The 27,572-nt window shown below is 45.0% G+C and overlaps 1 protein-coding gene and 1 long non-coding RNA gene across 2 annotated transcripts in view; one reads left to right on the forward strand and one right to left on the reverse strand.

The window, feature by feature from the left end:
• Positions 1-27,225, reverse strand: part of LOC104569993 (secretory carrier-associated membrane protein 1) — a 43,883-nt gene extending 16,658 nt beyond the window's left edge. The window contains exons 1-4 of the mRNA XM_088522832.1: positions 27,102-27,225; positions 18,495-18,569; positions 484-582; positions 304-415 (exon numbers count right to left, since the gene is read on the reverse strand). Of these exons, the coding sequence (XP_088378958.1) occupies positions 304-415; positions 484-582; positions 18,495-18,569; positions 27,102-27,158 (343 nt within the window). The 5' untranslated portion in view covers positions 27,159-27,225. The remainder of the gene's footprint in view (positions 1-303; positions 416-483; positions 583-18,494; positions 18,570-27,101) is intronic.
• On the forward strand, positions 6,572-7,172 carry LOC148594997 (uncharacterized). The gene is made up of 2 exons (XR_015913273.1): positions 6,572-6,636; positions 7,053-7,172. It is a non-coding gene; the product is annotated as an uncharacterized LOC148594997 (long non-coding RNA).
• Positions 27,226-27,572: the final 347 nt, after the last annotated feature.

A 27,572-nucleotide genomic window follows, 5' to 3' on the forward strand; every position in this document is an offset into this window, starting at 1 on the left:
GTCCATTATATTCAGCTAAAGTATCCTACTTGTGAAGTCAGACTCTTAAATTAAATGCAGGTAGCTAGAGCTTTACTGCAAAAGATCCTCCCCTTCCAATAAAGACACCTGTTTCAGAAGGAGTCTGAAGGAGCATACAAAAGAAAGAAATCAATAAGAAAAGAATATTGCTCACCTCGGTCACATCATAAAATTCCTGATATGCAGTATCTTTTACACAGTCATTAGCTTAACACTAATTTCCTCTTTTAGGCTTTAAGAAAGAGTTAAATTTCTACAATTAAAAAATATATATATACATACCCCCCTGCTGATTGAGATATTGCATTTCCCTTTCTCTGCGATCTAGTTCAGCTGCTTTTCTTTCTAGTTCTTCTTGCTGCTTTAGCAGTTCTGCCTCGGCCAAGACATGCTCCTGAATAAAACAGGTATTGTTAGATTTGCTAAAACACAAAATAAATATTCTGAAAATTACAGACAAACCTTTGCAATTTGTGTGTAAGCAGGTGGTTCTTCTGTTGGTTTCATTATTGCTGGCTGGGTACTGGGTACATTAGGCATTTTCACATTCCCTGGAGGAGGCTAAAAAAAAAAAGAAAAAAAAAGACAGTTATTATAAGGAAAGAGTTTCTATAGTTTCTATTAAGCATTTTTTTTCACAATTCTATAAGAACCATGTTTTAAAGAAAGCATTACAGATAAACTGAAATTCTGATACATTGTTTACAGTATTTATGACGTTTAGGAAAGAGAAGCTATTCTACGTGTTTTATTTGTTTGTCTTTATAGTGAACTGTTTGCCATATACACACATGGCATTTCAGGAATCAGAATAAACAATCTAATTTCATTCAGACATATAAGGACAGGTACCATTTATGGGAATTGCAGGATTTAATAATGATGTGCTCACATGATGATATCCGCTGTTAGGAACACCTTCTAGAGCTTTCCAGTTGTAGGACCCTGTGCAAAGAAGGGCCATGTAAGAGGTTAATAAGGTGGAGGTGACTAGGTACCTAATTTCGCTATTTACTTCTGTGAACATAGCTTGCTACTTATGCTGAACCTCCCCTGCTCTTGCTGCAACCATGAGATAAGATATCAGCTGTGAAGAACTGGTAACTGCAAATAACGTATGAAGGAGTTGCAGCTGTCTATAAAAACACGAACTTTTCCCAAGATGGTGTGGATCTCAGGCAAACTGTAAGAGGTCTGCCGCAGGCCGGCTAATAAAAGCTTGCTTTTCAACCCAAAAGGTTGAGTGTGTGGGTGATTATTGAGACTACAGACTAACATTTTGGGGGTTTGTCTGGGATCTCAGTAATTGCCAGGCCCTCCCTGGTTGGGAAGGGCCACCCGACTTAGCCAGGGGAACGCTTCTAGGGGGGAGTGCTACCTGATGATGTTCCAGGTCCCCGGATTCCGCCTTCCCTTGGCGACCGGGCAGCACCTCGCAAGCTTAAGGGAACTCCGAGGTCCAGGGGGAGCGCTACCTGACGACGTTCCGTGTCCCCAGATCTCGAAAAACCTCGAGGTAAGGTATCATACGATTCAGGAGGTTAAGGGGCGCCCCGATTTCTGGTGTGGTGGACTGTGGGAGGTCTGACGAGACAATAACTCCCCGCCACCGGCACGCGTGGGACGCCACTGTGTTGCCCTGGGTAAAAGGTTGGAATAGGTTGGAACATTCTGCAAGTAGTATCATGTTCATTGTTATTTGTGTCGGTTGTCGTGCTAATGGTTATTTGTGTCATTTGTGTTGTGTTCTAAATCGCTTTGATCCAGATGGAATGGGACAATCGAGTTCTGTTCCTGAAGGACCCCTTGATTGTTTTTTGTCAAATTTTCAAAATTTTAGGAGATGGACCCTCCTAAATTATGGGTTTAATATTAAGGCAGATAAATTGAAAATCTTTTGTAAAAGTGAATGGCCAACTTTTGGAGTGGTTTGGCCTCCCGAGGAGTCTTTCGACCCCGACGTAGTCCAAAGAGTACTTTTTATCGTTATGGGGGATCCTGGCCACCCCGATCAGATCCCTTATATTGTTCCGTGGAATTATATCCTAAAAGAACCCCCCATTTGGCTACAAATGTGTATGGTAAAATGTGGAAACGGGCACAAAGTACTAGCAATGAGAATGGGGGGAGAGAAGCCCCCCATTCCATCTGCGCCATCCGCGCCAAAATTCCCTGTCCTCCAGGAGCCACCGGAAGATCCGATTTTACCACCCTATAGCCCCCAAGAAGCACAAAGCCCTGCTGTGGTGCTGGATCAACATGGTGGTCCTGTCCAGGACGACCCTTTATCCCCACCCACACCAGAAGGGGTCAAACTTATGGCCCAGTGGGAACTGGTGAAGCCATCTCTCCTGACTCCACCAGCTCCCTGGTATCAGTTTTACCACTAAGGCAGGTCCCTGGAGGAAGTGGGAGCGTGCCCTTCTCCACCACAGACCTGTATAATTGGAAGCAACAAAACCCTCCCTTCTCAAAAGATCGTGGGAGCATGATATCCCTTCTTAAATTTGTAATGTATAGTTATCAACCCACATGGGATGATTGTCAGCAGCTCCTCCATGCTCTATTTACATTGAAAGAGAGGGAGGAAATATTAAGAGGAGCTAGATAATCGATACCAGGTATAGAAGACCTGACCGAACATGGTCGTAGAAACATTCAAGATGAACGTGTGCCCCTATAACGGCCGGAGTGGGATGACCATACAGTGGACGGGTGAAGGTCCACTGAGTTGTATTGGCAGTTTCTGATACAAGGGCTTCGAAAAAACCTACCAGCCAGAAAACCTACGAATTTGTCAAAAGTAGCAGAAGTTAAACAGGGATCCTCTAAATCTCCAACTGCATTCTTGGAATGCCTGCTAGAGGCATATCAAATTTATACCCCTATTGATCCAGAGGACCCTGCAAACCAAAAAGCTATAAATCTGGCCTTTGTGTCTCAACCAACCCCAGACATAAGAAAAAAGATACAAAAACGAGATGGGTTTGCAGGAAAAAAAAAAAAAAAACGAAACTGAACTAGTAGAAATTGCTCAGAAAAAAAACCCACCAAAGCAACAATAGCAACAGTGGCAGCTCTACAAGCCACTCCACCCCGTCATCCTCTAGATAGGAAGTTTCCCTAAGGAAGGGAAAGTGGGGATAATATGGGGAACTTCCCCCCCCCCCGCCCCCAGACAATCCATTCTTGACCGAGATCAGTGCACGATTTGCAAAAAGAAAGGACATTGGAAAAATGAGTGTCCTTACCAAAATGCGCCACCAAACTCGCGAGAAATTCTATTTATGAAAAAAAGAAAACGACTGACGGGGCCGGGGCTCTGACAGCCCCAAGAGCCCAGGGTAACTTTGAAGGTTCGAGGGCAACCCATGTTGTTCCTTATTGGTACTGGAGCGTCACAATCAGTACTTAAAGAATCATTAGGCCCCCTGTCCCAAGAGACAACTAGGGTTGTTGCAGATAGTTAGGGTCCGGCCGCCGGAAGATATCGCACTGTACGGGAAGATAGGGCCCCTAATAGCCAATAGTGTTTAGTCTATGATGTAAGCAGACGGATGTGACGTTGTAAACCGTAGCTATATAACACCTTGTTATCCATCAATAAACGCCATTTGCAGCATCCCCATATTGGTGTCTGTGCTCTTTGGCCCGGGTGCGGGTTGGACGTGCCTGGCCGCCTCGGCGGATGGAGTCGATTGCCGATGTCAGGCAACAAGTGGTGACCCCGACGTGATACTCCGAGGCGATGGACCGCTGGCGGTCGAGGGATCCGGATCATGGAAGCGATAGTCAAGGTCGTATTATTTTGTGCTCGGGAATGGGGGATTTCTATGAAATCGAATGCAGTTAAGAGCTGCATTGAGCAGCTCCTTGAAGAAGGGGCGGTTAACAGTGCCGGGGAAGTTTTATTCCCCCAGCACTGGCAGAGATGTACCACCGCATTAGCGGAATATGGTATGTCTAAAGGGAGTGCGAAAGATCTAAAGACATGGGGAGTGATACGGCAGGTCCTCCAGAGAGCAAGGGAGGAGAGGGAGACTTGGAGGGCAGCATGGGAGGCGCTCGGGAAGAGCGAAGCAGTGGGAGTGCAGACGGAGGCTGATGAACAGACCCTCTGCAAGCTTTCGATCTGGTGCAGAGAGAATGGGTTCAAAGCCGAGCCCCACCTAGTATTCAAACCCGATGTGAAAGCCAAAAGCAAAGTGGCCATCGGAGCCACGGCAGCCTTTGCAAGCACTTCAGGACCGGGACCACCACGCCACTGAAAACCGCTGGTGTTTGGAGATCCATCGCTAACCCCACGGCCCGTGCCTGCCTCTGTGCCTGCACCTGCGGCGCCTACACTGTCTGTGCCCCCGCTTCCGCTTGTTAGATTGCCTTGAAAAAAGGAGAAAGGGGGGCTGGGGAAGAAAAGGTGAATGAGATCAAGGAAACTTATGTTGCTGAGGGCTTGATGAAAGCCAGGAGGGAGGTGCAGAGGAATTTGATTCATCTTTTAAAAGTGGGGGTTGAAGAACTGTAATGCTTTAAGTGAGGATAGAAACCGTTATTAGGGCTATTATTTCTATTTGCTATGTTCATCTCTATTATGTGTTGTATCCTTTGTATATTGATGCCGACACGAGGTATGGTTGAAAAGCTGGAAATTTGTACAATCCGTAGAGTCATAAAACTATTGTGCAAAATAGAATCCAAGACCCTGAGAAAGAAGATGTTTGCCTGCCCAGGCTGAGCGATAAGGAATGCGGAGGCGGCTGCCCAGCCAGGCTCAGAGACGACCTCCTCAGAAAAGCAGTTGAAGGCGGCTGCTCGACCGGGCTTGTAGCCAACTTAACTGCAAACATCCTCTAAATTAGTTTGAAGGTCAAACACCCGAGAGGGAGGGAGATGAGAAAGGCAGGACCCTCAGATTGACAGCTGGGACCACTTACTGGTATGCGCACCTGCGCACCCAGGAGGGAAGGTTATGTGACTGAAGGCGGAGTTTGTCCGCCCCCCTGGTCTGCCTGCTGGCACGTACTGGCCCTACGTGGCAGGATGCACCAGGCTTAAACAGACAGTGCAGAGAGAAAGAGGAGGGGTGAGACTCCTAACACTGAGACCCACGTTGTCTCTGCGGGATGCCCGCCGAGTTAGGAGCCTGTCAGCAACCCTCTAATCTGCCAACTCGAGAGAATGTTCAGTCTCAGTGTCCTGCCGACAAGTATTACCTCACGAGTAATTAGGCATACTTTGCTTCTTTAACGTGCTTTCACCTGAATAGCCATAGCCACTTTGTTCTGTGTGATAATTGCCGAATCCCAAACCCATTCGCAACCTAATTGGCAACGAGGATGGGATTAGGCAATTGAAACAGTGGAACTCACTAGTGGAGTGCACAGCTACGTGAGGTCGTGCCACTGGATGGAAATTGTGTTTGTGCTGTTTGTATTTGTGGTCTTTAGATCTTTATTGTGTAATATATATCAGCAGAGAGGGCTAAATAAGCACAACAAGAAAGTCCAGAATTTGAAAGCGGGAAAGCCAGGAATAACTCAGACTATGGCGTTCCCCCCCCCAACCAGTGGAGGACTGGGAGCCGTACTCTGACTTGTATCCTTGGAAAAAGACTAGGGAAGTACTTCAGCATGGGAAACAAGAATGAAGCGACGGCCAAGCTCCAGTGCAACTGGCACGGAAGGACCTGCAACAGTCCTTACAAATTGTAAAAGCCTCAATGCTACTGGAGCGGGGGCCTCCTTAATATACAGAAATCCCAAGCAATTTCTGGGGAGGAAACCAAATTGAAGCTATGCAAACATAAATAGAAATGGAAATCAAGAACCTTTCAAAATGATTGGGACATCTTAATAATCGATTTGAAAGATTGTTTTTTCACCATACTATCGCATCCTGAGGACCATGACATAGTGGAACATATGAACCAAATGCAGAAATGCCAGCTACAAAAGACGAAAAATTGGCAAGAGCAGTATATGTTTTAAATTTTGAGATTACCCCAGGATGGCCTAGTCCCTCTGATGGTCAAACACAGGGCTGGGCTAAAGGGAGCCCTGACAGAAGTAAAGTCGGGTCCGTGTAAGGTGATGCTGAGAGACTGGAACACGGGAAAAGGGACAGGACCTTTGGACTTGATAACCTGGGGGAAAGGGTATGCTTGTATCGTTACAGATGCTGGAACCAGATGGGTGCCAGCAAAATGGGTGAAACCTTGGCTGGAAGCAAACTCGCATACATCAGATGTAGCAGACAAGCAGCCAGTACCCTAGCTGTGGAAAGTGTGAGCCTGCAGAAGAACAACATGAGAGGAAGAAGTGTTACTGTTATTATTAGCTGTATATTGTGGCTGTTAGGAGGTAATGTTACTTTTAATGCTATTATAGAAGCTGATGCTACTTTTAACACTAATGGATATGTTATGCTTCTTAGGCATATTGTTAATTATATCCAAATTAAGAGTTGTTGGTTTTGTGGGACAGCAGACCAATTTGATGCACTGGTGTTAGGTATTCCTTTAAACAACTGAACAGTGTTGTAGAGTGACAAGAAAAGGATCTTAATAAGCTCCAGGCAGAGGTGGAAGATCTTGAAGAAAGGAACAGAAGTGTCCAGGTGTAGGAGAAAGGGAGACTGTCGACACCAGCTGGTCATCAACAAGACTCGTTTATTAGTCATTTATCCTGCTTTTTATACATTTCTTAATTAACCTCATGCATATTACAAAGCTTGAGCTCATGATTGGTTGCTAACGGTATTTGATTGTTTATTAGAAAGATAACTTCAGTCTGGCCAGCCCAGATTACGATCGATAAGCAAGCAGCTTCTTCATTCTTCCTGCCTTATCCCCTCAAAGTTGTTTACGAAACTAGCCAAGGACAGAGTGTCCTTGCCTTACCAGCACGTCCTCAGCACTTCTCTCCTGAGGCCTAATCTCCCAGAAGCCCCTGCTTGCTCAGTTGCAGGCCTGAACCAAAGTCAGTAGAACCATACTCATGTCCACGCTCTCGTAGCCAATTCCCAACATCCAGGCAGCACTTGACAGTGCTTACAAGGAACTTGCAGATCTTCATAAAGCCACAAAGGACAGTGAGGCACAAGAGGCAGCCCTAAGTCGGGAAATGAAGGCAAAGGAAGAACTTGGTTTAGCTTTGGAGAAGGCCCAGGATGAGGTATGGCAGCAACAAGAATCTTTGGCGATTCAGGTGGCAGACCTGCGGCTAGCGCTGCAACGTGCAGAACAACAGGTAGCAAGAAGAGAGGACTACTTACGGCAGGAAATCAGTGAACTACAACAGAGACTGCAGGAAGAGGAGAGTCGGAACCAAGAACCGAGCTAAAGTGTTACATCTGCTACACGGCCACTGCTTCGGCAGATAGAAAATTTACAAGCCATGCTGGGAGCGCAAACCTCCTTGTGGGAAAAATTTGAAAAGAATCTTTCCAACTGACTTGGTAAATCTCAAGCCCTTTTGGCAGCAGCTGCCGAAAGGGAACGGGCTGCAACAGAAAAACAAGAACAGAGGGTAACCGTTAGATAAAAAGGTGGGGGGGGGGGGGTGACTGGTCAGGTGAGGGAGGCCCGAGTGAGGGGCCGAGAACCAATTAGAGCGGCCATTTGAAAAAACGCGCCTCCGTGAGTAGGAGGCGGGGCGAGCCAAGGAGGGGGGAACAGCCCGCCCGCCCGCCCGCAAGGGAAGGAGGCGGGGCCGGAGCCCAACGAAAAAGTACCGGAGCCTGGAAGTGACCAGTCAGTCGAGTTCCGGCTCCGGATCCGGCTCAGACACTAGTGAGGACGAGCGGCTCACAACTGATTCAAACTTAAGGAAGGAGAAAAAGAAGGTAAAGAGAACTAAGAGCCAAAGAATTAAGAGCCAAAATATTCCCATTCGAATTAAAGAAAAACTGCAAAAGGAAGAAACCCCTCTCATGAACTGGAAGGAAATAAAGATCGCGTGTGCCGAGTGGGCCCCATCGGCCGTGCTAGCGTTCCCAGTCCGGGTGACGGAGGCAGGACAGAGGGTCTACTCGCCGATAAACCCTAAGGATGTGCAAATGATTGTTAAGGCAATTGCAGATAAAGGGATTAATTCTGCCATGGTCTCAACCCTCATAGATGGTATCTTCGGGGGGGGCGATATGCTCCCGTTCGATATAAAACAAACTTGTAGACTAATCTTTGATGGAGCAGGGATGATCGTTTTCAGACAAGAATGGGAAGACAACTGTACAAAGTGTTTAGCCCAAGTAACTGGGGCAGATCATCCATTACACGGCTCCAGCCTGCAGCGGTTAATGGGTACAGATCCAACAATGATCACCACCCAGGCGCAGGCCCACAGCCTGCGGGCCCATGAAGTTATAGCAACTACTCGTGCGGCCAGAGAAGCTATTCGCACAGCCTGTAGAGTCGTTGCCAGACCATCACCATGGTCCTCAATAAAGCAAATTGAAAGTGAGAGCTTTACACAATTTGTAGATCGTCTCCAAGCAGCGGTCGGCTCTTCGGCCCTGCCTGCGGAGGCAAAAGGCCCGGTCGTAGCGGAATGTTTACGCCAACAATGCAATTCCGCAACCAAAGAAATCTTGCGATCATTGCCGGTAGGGGCAAGTATCGCAGACATGGTTAAGCATGTTGCAAAGGAAGAGCATCTGACCCCAATTCAGGTGGCTGTTCACACCGCAATAGCCAACATAATGGCTTGTTCTAAATGTGGCCAGGCAGGCCATGTTGCAATAAACTGCCCTTGGCTGGGGGACTCGCTGGCAGTGCTCCCCCCATGCCAAGATCGACCCAAAGGTCACTGTCAGGAAAGATGGCAGAGTCAAGTGGTGCCCGCTTAAGTCTATTAAACCAGACCTTCAAAATAAAACTAATGAAAATTGTGAGTTTCTGTTCACAGGACCGGATCATCGGACGCCCTGGTGACAGGCGTCCCGCCCGAGCCTGTGAGTTCCACGCCAACCGAATCCAGAAAACAACAAAACAGCCTCCGCAAGAGGGGGCTGCGATGCCTTTGCGTTATCTTAATTTTGCAGCTTGTCACTATAGGACAAGTAGAGTCACATCAGCCCTTTAAATGGGTACTTGAACAGATGGAACAATCTCGAGCAATTAGTACAAAAGTAACTACAGGGTCACCAATTTTCAGTGCCATGCCTTGCCAACCAGCACCCATTGAACCCTGTTCCAAACGCAGCTGGTACGAAAATTGTTTCACCGATTTGCCATGGTTAACCACCCTGATATCCACCTTGATAGGGCTGATAGCAATGATCATGATGACACTGATCTTTGGACCCTGTATATTGAATAAGCTCATGCCGTTTGTCAAGAGTCGGCTAGAGAAGGTTAACATCATGTTAGTGGAACGCCGACAACTGCTTTAAGAATATATCCACTCAGTATTATCCCCAAGTTATCCCAAGGTACACCCTATTCCTATACCGCGGTATTACCTGTCATCCCCTACCTTCTACACTTTGTGCCTTATGTTTTTATGTCAAGTTTATGATACATAACTTTAAGATTGTTATAAACTATAAGCATAGAATAATATAATACTAAGAATAAGTAAGAGTAATATAATAATAAGAGTAAGTAAGTAGAATAAGATAAGAATAAGTAAGAATAAGATAGTTATATTTTAGCTAGTTTTGTTATGCATAGGGAGGGGGGAGATGTTGCAGATAGTTAGGGTCCGGCCGCCGGAAGATATCGCGCTGTACGGGAAGATAGGGCCCCTAATAGCCAATAGTGTTTAGTCTATGATGTAAGCAGACGGATGTGACGTTGTAAACCGTAGCTATATAACACCTTGTTACCCATCATTAAACGCCATTTGCAGCATCCCCATATTGGTGTCTGTGCTCTTTGGCCCGGGTGCGGGTTGGACGTGCCTGGCCGCCTCGGCAGACGGAGTCGATTGCCAATGTCAGGCAACAAGGGTACAGGGTGCCACCGGACGGATGGCAGCAGTTACGTAAAAGATGGAGTCCGGTATGCAGGGGCCGCAGTGGTAACACAAGAAGGCCGAGTAATATGGGCCTAATCGTTGCCGTGTGGTAGTTCGGCACAAAGAGCTGAACTCATTGCTCTGACATGAGCGCTACGATGGGCAAGAGGAAAGGTGGTAAACATCTATACTGATAGCCGGTACGCCTTTGCCACTGCCCATGTGCATGGGCAGATATACAAAGAAAGGGGACTATTAACATCAGAAGGAAAAGGCATAGAAAATAAAGAAGAAATCTCATCCCTACTGGAAGCTGTGTGGGCCCCCCCGAGCAGTAGCTATTATCCATTGGCCAGCACACCAAAAGGGAAATAGTCCCCAGATACAGGGCAACGCTCTAGCCTATAGAGAAGCAAAACAGGTGGCTCAACAGCCAGTGGGGCCACTACAAATATTAACATTAATGCCTCAGACCCAGTGGCCTGAAACGCCCCCTGAATATAATGAAGCCGAGAAAGATTATATAAAGGACCATCAAGGGGAAGAGGGAGATGCAGGATGGTGGTAGCTGCCAGGAGGAATACTGTGTTTACCCAAACAGATGGCAGAAACCTGACGCCAGGCCTACGTCAGAAGTTGGAGAGGATCTCTGCCCGATGTGCTACATGTGCTCAAGTGAACCCCAAAATATCCTCACCAAACCAGGGGACTAAAGAAGTGGGGGACGCACCGGGGGTTTACTGGGAACTACTTTACTGAGATAAAACCCGGAAAGTTAGGATATAAGTATCTACTGGTATTCGTGGACACATACTCGGGATGGGTGGAGGCTTCCCCAACAAAAGCAGAAACCGCCGCTATAACTGCGAAAAAGCTCATGCAAGAAATAATTCCTTGATTTGGTTTACTACACAGTTAGTAGCAAAAGCCTTGGAAATCACCTGGAAATTGAGGTGTATCTACCACCCCCAGAGCTCAGGAAAGGTAGAAAGAATGAACTGTACCTTAAAGGAAACACTTACTAAATGGAATATTGAAACAGGGGCTAACTGGGTCGATTTACTCCCAATGGCGCTTTTACGAGCACGGTGAACCCCATATAAGATAGGACTATGCTCCTATGAAATACTCTGTGGGAGACCCCCGCCCTTGTTCCCAAAAAACAGGGGTTTATTGATTATTGAGATTACGGACTAACACAGTTAACAAAGGTTTATATACTTTAGCTAGAGAAACAATGCACCCTATTAAATTTCAAATCCAGCATCCATAATCTAATGCTTAACAATACCAGTATTTACTGTACTACCTAGTTTCAAGCAACACAGGCAATTTTGTGTCTTGCTCATTACCTATGAGAAGTTTTTAGTATCTCCTGATCTTTTCAGGGGTTGTTTTAATCCTTTCCTGCTTATTTCTATGATTGTCATCTCATCTGTATTTCTTTATCATATCTTTATCATTTCTTTATCAAATCAAGGAAATAGCTGTTGCATAAATTGGAAGTTGTCAGCTGAGCTTTATCAGAGCAGACCAGATCAGTCTTACTATGATCTTATTTTATTATTAAATAGGCTTAGAGAAAACCTACAATTCACATCTTTCTCTGTATAGCACAGTGCTTAAAATATGATTTCCCTGTTCTGCGATCTTGTAAACAGGGGACGACACGTTCTTAACAAGGCTGAAATCAAGAATGAAAATATGGAGGGAGGTGTGATGTTTTAAATATAAGGCACCTCAAAGCACAGCAGGAATCATAACTAAATACCACTGACTTGGGAAATGACCTGGCCCAGCTTATCTGCATCTGTTCCAACCATTTTTACATACACAAATGAAATTCTCTGAGGCTGAAACATCACACCTTAGGAAACTACACCTATACATAGCCACTGTTGCTGAGATACACTGCAGTCTCATTTCCAGCATTTCAGAACTACCTTGACACCTTATGCATCAACTTCGAATACAGAGATATCAGAAAGGTTTCATTCCTTAGAAATGCTCAGCGATTTATGCTTTTCATCTTATGATTACCAAGTTTTCTAGGATGAAAATAGCTGAACTTGATTAGTTACTACTTCTGTTTTTTATGGTAGAGCCTTCTAAGGTAAGAAAAATTCTCATTTGATAACTCCTAAAAAACTAGACAACCATAAGATACTTACATAAGATACTTGGGACTGGCACCAAAATACCACAGATCTGCTGAGCAGAAACTCTATGGCTCATGCACTGTAGGCCAGAGTAATGCTACCAAAGCAAGAAAGGGCCTTACTGCAGCTCTGCGGGTGAAGGGACAGTGGGTTTGAAAGCAGCACCGAGAAGCAGCTGGCTGCTAGACTAATGGGCAACACTGCCTACAGTCCCCAGAAAGACTCCAGAAGCCCTTTGCAGATGCCTGCAATAGCGTTTCAAGATGTCCTGGCAGACGGGGGAATGTTCAAAACAAAGAATCCAAAGCTAGTTGGCTCTGCAAGACACTTGGCCCTAACAGCCTGCAGTGCTGCTAATGAGTGGAACATGCATGTATGGAACAGACTTCCTGACTGTTCAGCTACCACTCCATGCTAGCTGGCCCTCTATATATAGCGTTAGACCTGCTAAAAGGTCCAGTCCTGGAGCCTGCAAAGAGGAGCGTGTGTTCCATCGAGGAGGCAACGCTAGAGCAGCGGCTGCAGCCAGGGAATGCTAAGAAAGCCAAGGGCCAGAGGACAAAATAATCACCCGAGCCGCTAAGAAAAGTTATAAAGGCCATGGCCTCCAGGGGCCTCTGGCAGACACCAAGGCCCAGGAACTGCTTGAGCACAGCTCAGTGCAGCCTGAGACTTTGAGGCCTCTCCATCCCAGGCAGATGGAAGCAGCTGCTGCTTTCCCATGTGCTGATTCAGACAGTAGCAGGGCAGGGCATGTAGCCCATGGAGGCACACACATGCAGGGCCACATAGCTCACTAACAGCGCTAGCTGTGTTTCTTGGTGTCCCATCAATGAGCGGCTGAAGAGCTCAAATCTTCATTACTGTCTCTGTTACTGTGTTGCGGTCAGCCTGGGGCCGGTGACAGGGAGCATCTCCTCGGCAGAGGAGGGGCTAAGCGGGAGAGGCGGGAGCTGCAGCCACGCGGCCAGCGCGTGACCAGGCAGCTCATTGGACGGCCTCGGCGCGTGGTCCGCGGGATCACCTGCCTGATTGGCTGGTTGGGTTGCTGGGCTCCGCGTGCTGCTGGGCAGGGCGGGGACTGCTCCAGCGCGGAAGCTCTGTAAGTGGCGTTTAACCCTAAATAAAGGTCTGTGGCTCACCCTTGCAGGGACCCTGCTCCTCCCTATGCCCATGTTACCGCTTGTCTTTTGTTTCGCTATAATTTCGTTCACGCTCCCTGGTACTCAGTATTCCCTTTGAACCGAAACGCGATGGAGTTTTGTAACTGAGCAGACTGCTCAAGTTTGTGTGTTCACCAATAAGGGGGATTCCTCCACAGTCTGGCTGAAGAGCAGGACAAAGGGAGGGGAAAGACTGTGCGGAGCCATGAGCGAGTGGGACAAAAGAGCCATCTGCCAAGAGTTGGGGGGCCTTTACAAAGGAGGGAAATAAGGGAATTCCTCCACATTCTTCAGCAAGGGGGACAAAGGAGTCAGGTGAGCTCAGGTGAGAACAGATGGCGGGAGGCTGGAGTTCGGTGTAGGCAGGCTGGGAAGGCTGTAACTTCTGAGTACCTTGGCCAATGGGGAAAAGGAGAGGGCGTCCCTCGGTCGGGAAATTAGGATGAAAGGGGGGCTGCGTCCCCCAGCAATTTGAGAGACCCCACAGGGATATGCCCGGTGGACCCTCCCTTTATTTGAATAAAGTTTTAGGACTCCTCTGTCTCCTTTTTGGACATTCAGTTCTTGACAGCGAGATTTTCTGCATAAAGCCATGCATGATACATGACACAGCTGCAGACCTGCATACTTCAATAAAAACGCAGCTGACAAGATTGTTTATTTACTATCCTTACATAAATAGTAAGGAAAGGGTAGAGGAAAACAACAAATAGCAGATTATCTGTGTTATTTTGTTAGAAACCAGTTACTTCTTTCATAAAACTGCTAATAATTTATTTTGGCCTGTAAATATTTCTCAATATTTAGCAATCTCTGGAGAAACAGAAGTTTAGTAAAATGCACGCCAAGATCAAGCAAATAAGAACTAGGAGGAATGGAAGCTGTGTACCTCAAACCTTAAAAAAAAATAGAGGGCACTCATAAGCATTACATCACATACAAAACATCCTCAAGAAAAAGAATCATTTATTAGCTAGCAGATAAGCCAGTATAGCAGACAGACATTCATACTTTTATTAAAAAGGCAATACAGAGCAAAATTTCATGTGCCAATTTGCACAATTATCCCATATCAATTTCCAAATATACAATAGGCACAGATTTGATCTTTCTGACATCACTGCAGTCAGCCTTATAAAGAATTTAACTAATTTTGTTTTTAAAAAACGGTCTAAAGCAATTCTGATGCTGGCACATTAGCCAGCATACAATAGGTTCTTTACAGTCTGAAATGGTGAAATACTTGCAAGCTGTTGTATCAACAGTCACCCAAAATGGCTTAAGTCATGTTGCTCAAGACACAAGAAGTCTGAAATAGGAGGCCTTAAAGACTTTAAGGAAGGTTGGAAGAGAAAAATGCATTTTATACTTACTATGTACAGTTTGTGTGTATAAGCTTCATTGGGGAAGAACTATTCCCAAGCAATCAAGCTAGACCTACAGTCACAGAAGCAGCTGATTTACTATTTTGAACCAAAAACAAACAACTAAGGTTCTGCAGTCATCTCAAATATTGTCTGCACAAGAGGTATTAATGGGAGACACTGAATCTTGAAAAGAACTGAAAACCCTGAACCTGACAAACCAGGTAAACAGAAAAATAATTGAGAAGTAACAAGCATTTTAAGGCCACTAGTGTTCATAAATAAGCACAACATTTCATGTTATTTTGATTTTTGTCAGTAATTCCTAAGAATAAAAAGATAGAGGCAGCTTTGAAAAACCATTGAATCTGGCATTGCCTGTTAACTTTAAAGAAGTTAACTAATACCTTATGATAGAGGCAAAAAAAGGAATTGAATTTAATCAAAAGGACTTTTTAAGCATAGAAATCAGCTATGCGTTTTACGTTTGGTGTTTAAAGAATGCTAAGGCATAAATGTTGACTATCTGTGTGCAAATCAAAACAGGAAGGTTGACTGTGCCCATTTTACTTCAGTGCCAACAGTAAAGTTAAGGAACAAGTGGCTCACTTTCCATGAGCTCTTATTTAGTGGAAGCATTGGGCTAGGCAAAGGAAAGCAACAAAGACTGGCTTTATCAAAACTGAATTTATTTGCAAGCCAAATATATTCCATTCTCAGTTTTCTTTGAAGGTAAACATAGAAAAGAAAAATCGGTCAAGTAATGTGGATTTTCCTCATACTTGATTTCAAAATTTCAACAGCAACAATTAAAAAAAGCTGCAAGCTGCCTAAGAACCAAAACCAGCCACATAAAGTGAGGAAGAAAAAAACTCCAGCTCAGTATCAAGCTCTGAAGTGAGGGAATTCTCTTAAGTCTCCTGCTGAGCTGAGGCTCAGAAAGCAGAGATGAAAATTCCTTGCCCCGATATTTACCTCAGAATGGCTCTTTTAAGAATTCATACCAGAGCATTCCAGCTACCACCAGGCCTTCTGCATTCTTAGAAACAGATAGGAAGAGTCATCTCAAGTGGCTTCAAGACAGCAGAAGTCAAACCTCTTCCTTCTCCCCTTAAACTCTGCAGTCCATCTATACTTCCAGATAATTTTGGTCTCCCATCGTAAGTAATAAAGATTTGAAAACAAGACTTGAACAGTACTTCTTACCTCAGGGAAAAAAAAAAAAAAAAAAAGTCAGTCACTCTGTAAAAATATTTTTTTTATTTCTTAACTCGTATTTACAGGAGCTGTCTGGCCTATCCAAGCATCAGACAAATGCAGACAAGTTCTGTCTAACGTGATAACAGCTTAAATATAAGCTGTTGGGAAAAGGAGGATACTGCTGCTTTTATTATACAGGATTAGCTTTGCAATCGCAACACACAGAGCAAATTCTAATTGTATGTTGAGGTTGGGAGAAAAAACAAAACCACACACACACACACACACACTCACTCTAAAAGCCGTCAAACACCCAAAGAAGTTGCCCAAGTAGGTCAGGGGATCTTCATCCTTGCACATATTCAGAACTCATCTGGACAAGACTCTAAGCAGCCTCATATAGTTGGACCCACTTTGAACAGGGGATGGAAAAATATGATTTCCAGAGGTTTCTTCCTAGCTCCAAGTTGGCAATTCTATTTTTGTTATACCTATCTCAATGCTATTTGTTACCTAGCCCAATGCTGGGCACAGCATAGAGGGATCGAAGCTTTTAAGAACCTGAATAGGAATGGTGAGTAATGAGAAAGATGACTGGTCAGCAATTCTATCTTTTACAAGAAAGCAGCTCTAACACTAGTTATTCAAATTTGCCTTATGAGCACTGCACTGACCTCCAGGCTTCACTGGTTACCACACACATTGGGTCATAGGAACCAAGTTTATTTTATTTATTTATTTTTATTTTTATTTTTTTACAAAGACCTAACTTCAAAGGCCGATGTCTGACTCTCAGATTAACTTGTATCAACCCTGAAATTTAACTTGCCTTAGAATACAGCACCTGTCTTCTCCCCTCCCCCCACAAATGGTACTATCCAGATAGTCCTTTTTATTTCACATCATACTGTCACAGCTACACTGGGCAAAGATGCAAATTAACATTACTACTACTGATGTTGTCTGGAAACCAATTGTCAAAATAAGTTATTTTGAATAGCTTCCCCCATGAAACTAGAATATTTCATTTACTTTGAAAAGTACATTGGTATCAGAAGTAGTAATAAAAAAAGATCAAGAGAAGCCAGGTGCAGCTAATACATTTTTCTGTTAAATCTTCATTGTGTTCAGATGCAAGATATAAGAAGGGGAACTGTCCAAAAATTTACAAAAAAAAGTCAGTTAAGGGGCATGCTTCTGAAAGATCCACAACAACACACTATGTATGCATTTTTTTCTTACTCTATAAAACATGCAGATTGAAAGCTCATGCTATCTGTATTACTGCATCCATAAGTATATGGACACACACACACACACTGAGGGTTCAGGGCAAGAGTTCAACATGCACTAGCAGAAGCTCTAGGAGCAGGAAGAAACTGCAAGCCCCCTTTAGCACTAATTCCATGGAATGATTAAGTAGCAACACTCATTCTCTCATCTCATCTGGTCCTTGTTGATTTCAGTAACACAACAAAAAAAGCAAAGCCCTCTCCATGGGGACTTAGCACTGGAGAGAAAACTGCTGAAGATGCAGGCAAAGACATTTAATCTGACATTTATACCATTCATTGAAAACTAGGTTTGGTTTTATAATCAAAAACAATAGAAGCTTTTAAGTTTGATAAGAAGTCAGGAAACCAAGATTCCTTATTTCACATGTTAGGTATCAAGGAACTCTCAAGACTTAGAACCTGTTATGTCCATGTTTTCTTCATTACATCTTATGCATTGGTTATTTTTCTAATGAAATTCCTACTAGAGATGTGAAGGATGAAAGTTACATATTAATAGAGAAAAGCCAAAGTAAGCATTTATTTTTCTGTCCTATCATTTCTTCTTTGCTTATCAGGACAGGCGTCATCTTCCTTAACAACAGAAATAACTCAGTTATGAAAACCAGCATCAACATTCAGAGTCTTAAGTCAGTTTCTCACAGAGGAAACAATTCTGCTTGGATTTGCAATAAATATTTGTGCTGCCCAATATGTTTTAACTTGAATTTGAGAGACAGAGGAAAAAGGCAGAATAAGGTTAATGCTATAGATTGTCAATCACATTCCCATCTTATCACTCGCTAACATAAACAAAAAAGATTTCGGATCAAAGATGGCATTAACTTTAACTATTTGTTATTTACAGTGAAACGGAGCCATTAAGAGTTAAGCCATAGCCATATAAGAAGCAAAAACAACTGCATTTCTCAGTCTTAAGTTATAACTTTTAGATCAGCGCAGCCACTAGTCATCCATGGGCTGTAAAATTCCCACTCCAAAAAGCACTTTTGTAAGTGAAATGGGAACCAAAAGCAAGACAAAAAGGAAGCGTGCCACATTCACACATGCTGTAAAATAAGGACAAACTTTAAGAGAGCGTAAAGGGCAGAACTCTTATTAAACAGGGCAAAAATGAAATTCTGCTTTGCTCCCTTTCAGGGAGCCACTCTTCCTTGAGAGTTCAAAGCTCACTTAATTCAGATCTACCCAGCAAATCCTCCACATACTTGGTGAGACTATCCTTAAAGAACTTCCATCACCTCTAGCTAGTACTTTGCAGATTTTAAACTTCTCTAAACAGTCCCCATAAATCTTACCCAGAGATGTTAAGAGAATGCTTAATAAATGTGCTTACTGTTGAATCAGAAAAAGGATTGTACTCATCTAATCCTGGAGGAACATTTCTTGTCACTTGTGTTACTGAAGGATCCTAGAAAAGAAAACAGTTATGTAAATACACACAAACACAAAGCACAGTGTCACTTGCATCACTAATATCACATAAAACTCAATAATATCAATGTAAAAGAGGGCACTGCACTTTAAAGAGCCAGTAAAAATCTGTTTTTCCTTCTCTGTCCCCTAAATGACACCATTCCACTCAGCTTCTTACAAGCCTAGATTAACACAGTCTAAAGAGAAACTCCATCTGTCATACAGCCGATTTACAAAAGCTCTCAATAGAAAACCCTAACTGGCTATTTAGGCTGCTAGACACCACAGCTACACACAAAAGACTGTAACAGAAAGAGCTTTAACTTTGCATTTTCTGTACCAAAAACTATTTCCCAAACCTTCAACGAAAGTGGAAGCATTTCAGGAAGTGAGAAAAAAAAATGCTTTTCAGAAAAAGCATCTCTTGCCTGAACTATCCACAGTAGAAAATGGCATTCTTTTTCCGCAAGGAACTTAACAGCAAGGATGACTGCTTAGGGTTTGGCTGAGAAAGTGGCTTCAAGAATAACACACCCGCCTATGCTAGAGACAGGGAAACTTCCTTCTATAGAAGAACAGAATTACTCATGATAGAGAAGTTTAACTTAGTATGAAGAAAAACGATATATGTTCTATGTAATGACAGCTTCCACATGTTAGTTTTGTGGTTGAACAGTTTCACATCTTTAGTATGTAAGAATCATAGAAGGCTTAAGGTTGGAAGGGACCTCTAGAGGTCATCTAGTCCAACCCCCCCTGCACACGCAGGGTCACCTAGAGCACGTGGCACAGGACTGCATCCAAGCGGGTTTTGAAGATCTCCAGAGAAGGAGACTCCACAACCTCTCTGGGCAGCCTGTTCCAGCGCTCTGTCACACTCACTGTTGAGAAATTTTTCCTTAAGTTCCTGTGGAACTTTTGGTGCTTCAGTTTGTGGCTGTTTCCTCTAGTTCTGTTGGTGGCCACCACTGAAAAGAGGCCAACACCATCCTCCTCATTGCCTCCCTTGAGGTACATAGACACTGCTCAGGTCCCATCTCAGCCTTCCCTTCTCCAGGCTGGACAGGCCCAGCTCCCTCAGTCTTTCCCCATAGGGCAGATGTTCCAGGCCCCTGATCATCTTCATAGCCCTGCGCTGGACTCTCTCCAGCAGCTCCACATCCCTCTTATACTGTGGAGCGCAGAACTGGACACAATACTCCAGATGCAGCCTCACCAGGGCTTAGTAGAGGGGGAGGATCCTCGACCTGCTGGAGACGCTCTTCTTAGCGCACCCCAGGATCCCATTGGCCTTCTTGGCCACGAGGGCACACTGCTGCCTCATGGTCAACTTGTCGTCCACCATGACACCCAGGTCTTTCTCTGCAGAGCTGCTCTCCAGAAGGTCGGTCCCCAGCCTGTACTGGTGTCTGCGGTTATTCCTACCAAGGTGCAGGACCTTGCACTTGGCCTTGTTGAATTGCATGAGGTTTTTCACCACCCAGTGGCCCAGTCTGTCCAGGTCCCTTTGGATGGCAGCACAACCCTCCCAGTTTTGTGTCATCAGTAAACTTGCTGAGGGAGCACTCTGTGACAAATCTAGGTCACTGATGAGTAAATTGAACAGGACTGGACCAAGGACTGACCCCTGGGGGACCCCGCTAGCTACAGGCCTCCAACTAGACTCTGCACCGCTGATCACCACTCTCTGAGCTCTGCCATCCAGCCAGTTCCTAATCCACCTCACTGTCCACTCATCAGAGGCCTTGGCAAAGTCAAGATAGATGACATCCACTGCTCTCCCCTCATCTATCCAGCCGGTCATTCCATCATAGAAGGCCATCCGGTTAGTCAAGCAAGATTTCCCCTTGGTGAATCCATGCTGACTACTCTTGAGCACCTTCTTGTCCTCCATGTGCCCTGAGACAACAGCCAGTATGACCCATGCCATCACTTCTCCAGGGACGGAGGTGAGGCTCACTGGCCTGTAGTTGCCTGGGTCCTCCTTCTTTCCTTCTTTGAAGACTGGCGTGACATTGGCCTTCTTCCAGTCCTCCAGCACCTCCTCTGTTCTCCAGGATCTTTCAAACATGATGGAGAGGGGCTTAGCTGTGACATCCACCAGCTCCCGCAGCGCTCTGGGGTGCATGCCATCAGGGCCCATGGATTTGTGGGTATCGAGTTTCCTTAGGTGCTCTCTGACCCTAACTTTCTCCACCCAGGGCAAGTCTTCTCTCCAGGCTTCTTCTCTTATCCCTAGGGCCTGGGGCTCTAAAGGGCTGCCCTTGGTAAACACCGAAGCAAAGAAGGCATTCAGCAACTCTGCTTTTTCTGTGTTCTTCGTAACCAGGGTGCCCATCCCGTTCACCAGCGGACCCACGTTTTCCCTGACCTTCCTTTTGCTGTTAATATATTTGAAGAAGTTTTTCTTGTTATTTTTAACGTCCCTTGCCAGATTGCGTTCCAGGCATGCCTTACCTTTCTTTGCCGCATCTCTGCATTCCCTGACTACGTTCCTGTATTTCTCCCAGGGGGCCTGTCCTTTTTTCCACATTCTGTACACCGCCTTCTTCTGCTTGAGCATTGCCACAAGCTTCTTGCTCATCCATGCAGGTCTCCTGCCCCCTCTGCCTGACTTTTTATACACAGGGATGCACTGTTGCTGGGCATGGAGGAAGTGCTGCTTGAAAACTAACCAGGTCTCTTGGGGGCCCCCCTACCTTCTAGAGGTCTAGCCCATGGGATTCTTTCTAGGAGGTCCCTGAAGAGGCTAAAGTTGGCCCTCCTGAAGTCCATGGTTGCAAGGCTACTTACAGCCCTGCCACCTCCTCGTTGGGTCCTGAACTCCACCAACTCATGGTCACTGCAGCCAAGGCTACCCCCCACCTTTGCATCTCCTACAAGTCCCTCCCTATTTGTTAGCACAAGGTCCAGTAGCCCACCTCTCCTCGTCGGCTCCTCCACAACCTGCATCAAAAAGTTATCGTCGACGCTCTGCAGGAACCTCCAGGACTGCTTGTGCCTGGCTGTGTTGTCCTTCCTGTTGATATCAGGGTAGTTGAAGCCCCCATGAGAACCAGGGCCTGTGACTGTGAGGCAATAGCCAGCTGACTATAGAAGGCCTCATCAACCTCCTCATTCCTCTCAACTCGCTCATCATCCACTCCCAGGTTGAGCTCCATGCATTCCAGTTGCTCTCTCACATAAAGAGCAACACCACCACCTCGCCTTCCCAGCCTGTCCTTCCTAAAGAGCACATAGCCTTCCATGGCAGTGCTCCAGTCGTGTGAGCTATCCCACCACGTCTCTGTGATTCCAATGAGATCATGACGCTGGGACCGCACACAGATCTCTAGTTCATCCTGCTTATTCCCCAGGCTTCGCGCATTAGTGCACAGGCATTTCAGGGAAGTAACCGAGCCTGCAGGTTTCCCAGGAGGGGTGAAAGAAGACTTTCTATAATCATGTCCTATCCTCACTTCCCCACTACCATACTCCCGCTGGAAGCCATCTGACTTTTCCTGCATGGTACTGATTGCCCTTCCCTCTTCTTGCCTAGTTTAAAGCCCTCTTAACCAGGTTGGCAAAGAGACCCGTGCCCCTCTTGCTGAGATGGATCCCATCATTCCCCAACAGCTGGTGGTCATCAAAGAGTGTCCCATGGTCACAGAAGCCAAAACCCTGTTGCCAAGCCCAGTGGCACAGCCAGTTAGTAATCCACACTATCTGCTTTCTCCTCCTTCAATCCATTGCCCTCGTTGACAGGATAGAGGAGAACACTGCCTGGGCTCCCATACCTTTGATGGCCATCCCTAGGGCTCTGAAATCTCACTTGATGTCCCTCAGTTTCCCCATGGCATCATTAGTGCCCACATGAAACAGCACCAGCAGGTAATAGTCAGACTCCTGAACAAGCCTTGGGAGCCTTTCTGTGACATCCTTTATTCAGGCCCCTGGCAAGCAGCAGACCTCTCTGGATGAGGGGTCCGGTCTACATATCAGTGCCTCCATGCCCTGCAGCAGGGAGTCACCCACGACGATCACCCGCCTCTTCTTCCGGGTGCTCCTTTTCTCCTTAGGGGGAGCAGCCTCAGGGTGTGGACCTGACTGCCTCTCTGTAGACAGCCCCCTAGATGGGCCTTGGTTCAAGGCCTCCTCTATCTGATCCCCAAGTTCCAGGGCCTCGTACCTGTTGGACGTGGTCACAGGTGGAGGTGAGGTGGGCCGTGGAAGGGTTCTCCTGCCCCCTCGAGTAGGGACCTGTTTCCATTGTTGATCGTCCCTGGATACTGTTAATTCTGCCCCCTCTGCCCTATGGCAAGAGGGTACTGGATTTACAGACTGAATTGGGGGGTTCTCCGAGTGGCTTTCCTGGGAAGACTGCAGAACGCAGCTCCACCAGTCTATTTCTTTTTCACATTCCCTGATGGCCCTCAGACTTTCTACCTCCTCCTTCGGCTCCACTACCAGGGTGAGCAGGTTTTCCACCTGCTCACACCTAAGGCAGGCTGTTTTCACTACTCCCTGGTAACATGGAGAGGCTCAGGCATTCCCCACAGCCAGAGACCTGGACCGCTGCATGTTTCTGTGGTGGTTCAGTCTGTGTCGTCACAGTCTTCCTGGGGGAAGCTCTCTGCCGAGTGGAGACCATGACTTCACCTGATCTCCCACTGCTGGAAGAGTCTGTGGAGAGAATTCTTTTCCACACCTGGGAGGAGACTCCGTGATCCCTGCCTGCACCAACCGCTGCGCCATGCTCCTGGTCGCTCACGCTCCCTGCGGGCAGCGCCTCTGGCCCAGAACTCAGCACTGCCTGCACGTGGGTCGGCACTGGGGCTGCCTCTCGCTCTCTTCTCTTTCGGCAGCTTTCGCCGCAGTTGTTTGCCTCTAGACAAGGAGCTCCGGCACAAGCATCCGCTCCAGAGCCCTTCCCTTCAAGAAGGGGTAAGAATAAGAGGAAGTTTTTTTTGTTTGTTTGTTTGTTTTAAATTATTATTCAATAGTTACACTTAAACAAATATACAAAACAAATGTACATATTATAAGCAGATTAAAATGATACAAATAAATAGCAGATTTGCATCTCTGCTGAGTAGCTATATAGTTTCAATAGTCACTTCAAAGTTAGGAAATAAATTGCAATTAATAAAGGATGGAAAAAAAATCAGTATTTACATATATTTATATTTCTTAGAAAGACAGAAAAATTTAAAACCTCAAAAAGAAACACTAATTTTAATTTTAAGTAGTTATTGTAAATGCATATTTAAGGCTGTGTGGATTAAATAAAACTACTAAGGTAGTGAGAAATAAATTATTTTCTTAGAATCAACATTACAGCATTAATTTAATCTTGAAAGCAGTAACCTACTGTATAGATACAGAAATAGCATAAGTCAAAAAATATTTTTACATATTTAACACAAGATGCTTCATAACTCAGTACACAATTGTGGAAAGCTAGGTGACTGGCCTATATTTGAATTTATTCTGGCCTTTTAAGGGCAGCAGAAACTAGCAGAGCAGAAAACATGCTAGCATTGGCTTCAGCCACTTGGTACGGCACCCCTTGCATAAACACCCTCAAATCATGGCTGCTTCCACATGATTATCTGCCAGGAGCTTCCAGGTTACTCTCTCAAGCATTCTCTCAATTCTCTTTGACAGACAGAAAACTCTTTGTAAGTCACAATCTGGTAAGACAGTATTTAATGAGAAAATGCATAAATGTTGCAATGCTTCTTGTCACTGAATGTGCCACTCCTCATATCAGACACCAGTGTTGTGATATTAACAAGCGACCTGTCAGAATAACATCAAATGGAGCCATTCTATGGACTGTCATCTGGCACTAGATCAGATTACTAAATTGTTGCTTTTAGTCCTTCCAATAGTAATTCTTCTCCTACTCCTTAAAACAATCACACAGGAACATGCAACTAAATCAACACTAAAAGCAAAACAAACAAACAAAAGGAGTTGCCAGCTATTAACCCTTTGCAATAAAACCAAGTACACTGCACGTGAATATGAACAGGAAGGGGAGGAGAGAGAGAAAAAAAAAAACACTAGAGGAAAAAGAAAAAAGTGTGCCAAAAGAGTGTGTGTGCCTGACAGCATGTTCATATCTGCTTCTCTGTTAGTTTTTCATATAAGGTCCTGCAGAATCAAAAGCAAGAGCAAAGAAATTGAATCTTTTGGGCAGCACCCTATCTGAAGATCAGAAAATTCCATCCAGAACACTAGGGCAAACTTTACACCAACTTGTGAAGCTAGCTGGAGCCTTAGTACATAAACCACTAACCTGAACCAAAAAGTCTTCCAAGTAGATGAATCTAAAGTACATTATTTGTTTCTCAGTCTTCTAGATCTGGAGATTTCAGTCTTCAGACCTGTGTTTCAGTCCACTGTCCGAGAAACATTTGCATCTAAATAATAATTTCTGAGAATTACTATATATTTTTAATGGCACAGAAGACAAAAGCAAAGCACTAAACTTACCCAGAACATAGTCTACCTTAAAGAAAATGACCACATACCTACACATGATAAAGTTATTAAAGTGCAGACACATATGAAACTCGCTATCCATCAGCCACATGGCAAAAAAGGAAGTCTGCATAATTACAACTCAAATAACTTGAAGTACTAAGTGCTGACTTGGTTGATTAGATTTCTGTGCTTGTTCAGTAACTGATAGCCCCATTCTGCCCATGGGGGACAAAAAAAAAAAAAAAAAAAAAAAAAGCAACTATTTGAATAACTGGAACAGGACAGACTAATGAAACAGTCACTGAGCAACAGCAGGTTTCCAAACTGCAGGAACAAATGGTCAAGTCAATTCAGAAACAGAGTCTACATAGACAATTATACAATAATAGATATTTGATCAAAGAAAAACTTTGTGAAGTGTTTTAAAGAAGGGACAAAGTTTCTTGCATCTTTCCACAAAGCTACTGCAACATTGTATCACTGACTTGTAAGAACGGCAGAAATAGATGTTTCTCTTGATTCACCTAAGCAAGCTAACAATGTATTCTTAAACCCTTGGTGACATGTTTCGATACACACAGTGATTACAGCAAGGAGTCCTCCAATCACAACCCCATCCCCCTTTTTAATTAGCAATTGTTGTTATCACTATAGTTCTGCCAAACTCTACTATTTCTTCCTGACTTGTTATCTGTTGTTTGCTAATGTACCAGGAACTCTGAGCCACTGAGATTTTTTTCAAGGGCATTTATATCTCTGTATAAGAAAAGTTTTATTTTCTAGTAGAAAGACTGCAAGAACTACTATAGGTGTATTAAAAATACTCAAATTGGGCCCCATGATGCCAACTTGCATTTGAGTTCTGCTCTCAGAAAACCTAAATTAGAGAGTCTAAGCTTCACCATAAGCCCATGGCCTGATTACTTCCAGAAGCTGGAAGACCTGAGGAGAAATAAATCCAAGATTATAGGGGGAAAAAAATAGCTAGATGAGCTCAAGCCTGGAGTTTGAAACTCTCTTGTATTCATTCACCGAGATCTTCTGCAATACAGGTGAAGAGCCTAACCACTTAGTCTCAAAACAAACAAGCTCTATATGATCTGAATGTCCACTTGGAGGCTCTGGGACTTTGAACTGTCCTGAATATCTACAGTGCAGTGAATAGCTCCAAGGAGCCACACTTCATATTTTTGACAGTACTTGGAACACTTAAAAATTGGACCTGTCATCCTAAAGAATATCTGAAATGACTGTGCATGTTTTACCTTATGCTCTTGGCATCTCATTAAAACAATGAAAAAAAAAGTGAATGCCAACTCATTTAACTATAGGGCAAAAAAATCAAACCAAAACAAAAAAAAACCAAAGCTCTCATACTTAATGCTGCAGAATAATAAAACATTTAATTTAGAAGTTAATCAGGAGTCAAATAATTAACAATTACGTGGTGCCACATGCCCAAAGAAAGGAGAAAAAGAGCCATTTAACAGATGTCCTTGAACGGATGCTATCGAGTTAGCATATTACAGAAGATGTACATCTTGAGGCAGATAATGAAAATTATCCTATTCTATAGGAATAAATATATCCAGTTAGGCATAGCTTCTTTTTCTCCATGTTTGATCTTCTACCTATATAACAAATCAAGTTAAATGCCTTATTTTCTAGTTCCTTTTATTAATAGCAAGAAACAGAGGGGGAAAAAAAAAGCCAGTGAAGAGTTTCTGCATGTGATAGCCCATAAACCAGTAAGCATACATTCACATAGCCTGATTCCCGACTAAATTAAATAGTCTTTCTCTCGGATTAGCATACCTGAACGCGGTTTGTGAAATTTTTGCGAGCGGGGTGAAATAAAACACAGAAACTCCCACTCGTAAGACGGCAGAAGCCGTTTCCAGAGCGCCCACGAATGCCACTCCCCGCGGCGGTCCCACGCTCCGGGGCTCCCCCGCGGCCGCGAGCCTCTCCCAGAGACGCCGGCGGGCCCGAGTTCCGCGGAGGCTGCGAGGAGGTTCCGCTGCCGCCGGGGCGGGGGTATTAAATGTCGCCTCACCTTGAAGGGGTTGTTGAGGTCCGGGTCCGCGAAGGGATTGCTGTCGAAGTCCGACATGGCGCGGCAGGCGAGCACTACACAGCCAGACAGCAGCTCTGTGCTCAGCGCCCACACTCAGGCGTGCAGGAAGGAGGCGACACCCCCCAACGCGGCCACTACCTCAAACCGCGGCACCCCAAAGTCCACAACCGACAACCTCCCAAAATGGCCGTCCCGGAAATGACGAGATAGGGTGGAGCCGCTCCACGGAGCGGGACGTTGCCATAGCCAGGGGTGGGGCGGGCGGTTCCACAGCGGGAGGGAAAGGGGGAGAGGCATAGCGCCGTGGGCAGTGCTACCTTCCCCAACCGCTCCTGCTCTGCTTTTGTTTGTGAGATAAATAACGTGCCAATCGTGTAGCTTCTCGGATGTCAAACAGAGCGGTTCCTTAAGGCCGTATGTAGGCTGAAGCATTGAAACGTGTCCCTAGGG

The sequence above is a fragment of the Tinamus guttatus genome, unplaced genomic scaffold (genome assembly GCF_059628265.1).
Source record: "Tinamus guttatus ecotype Peru unplaced genomic scaffold, ASM5962826v1 Tinamus_guttatus_pri_ptg000168l, whole genome shotgun sequence".
In the NCBI taxonomy this organism is placed as follows: Eukaryota; Metazoa; Chordata; class Aves; order Tinamiformes; family Tinamidae; genus Tinamus; species Tinamus guttatus.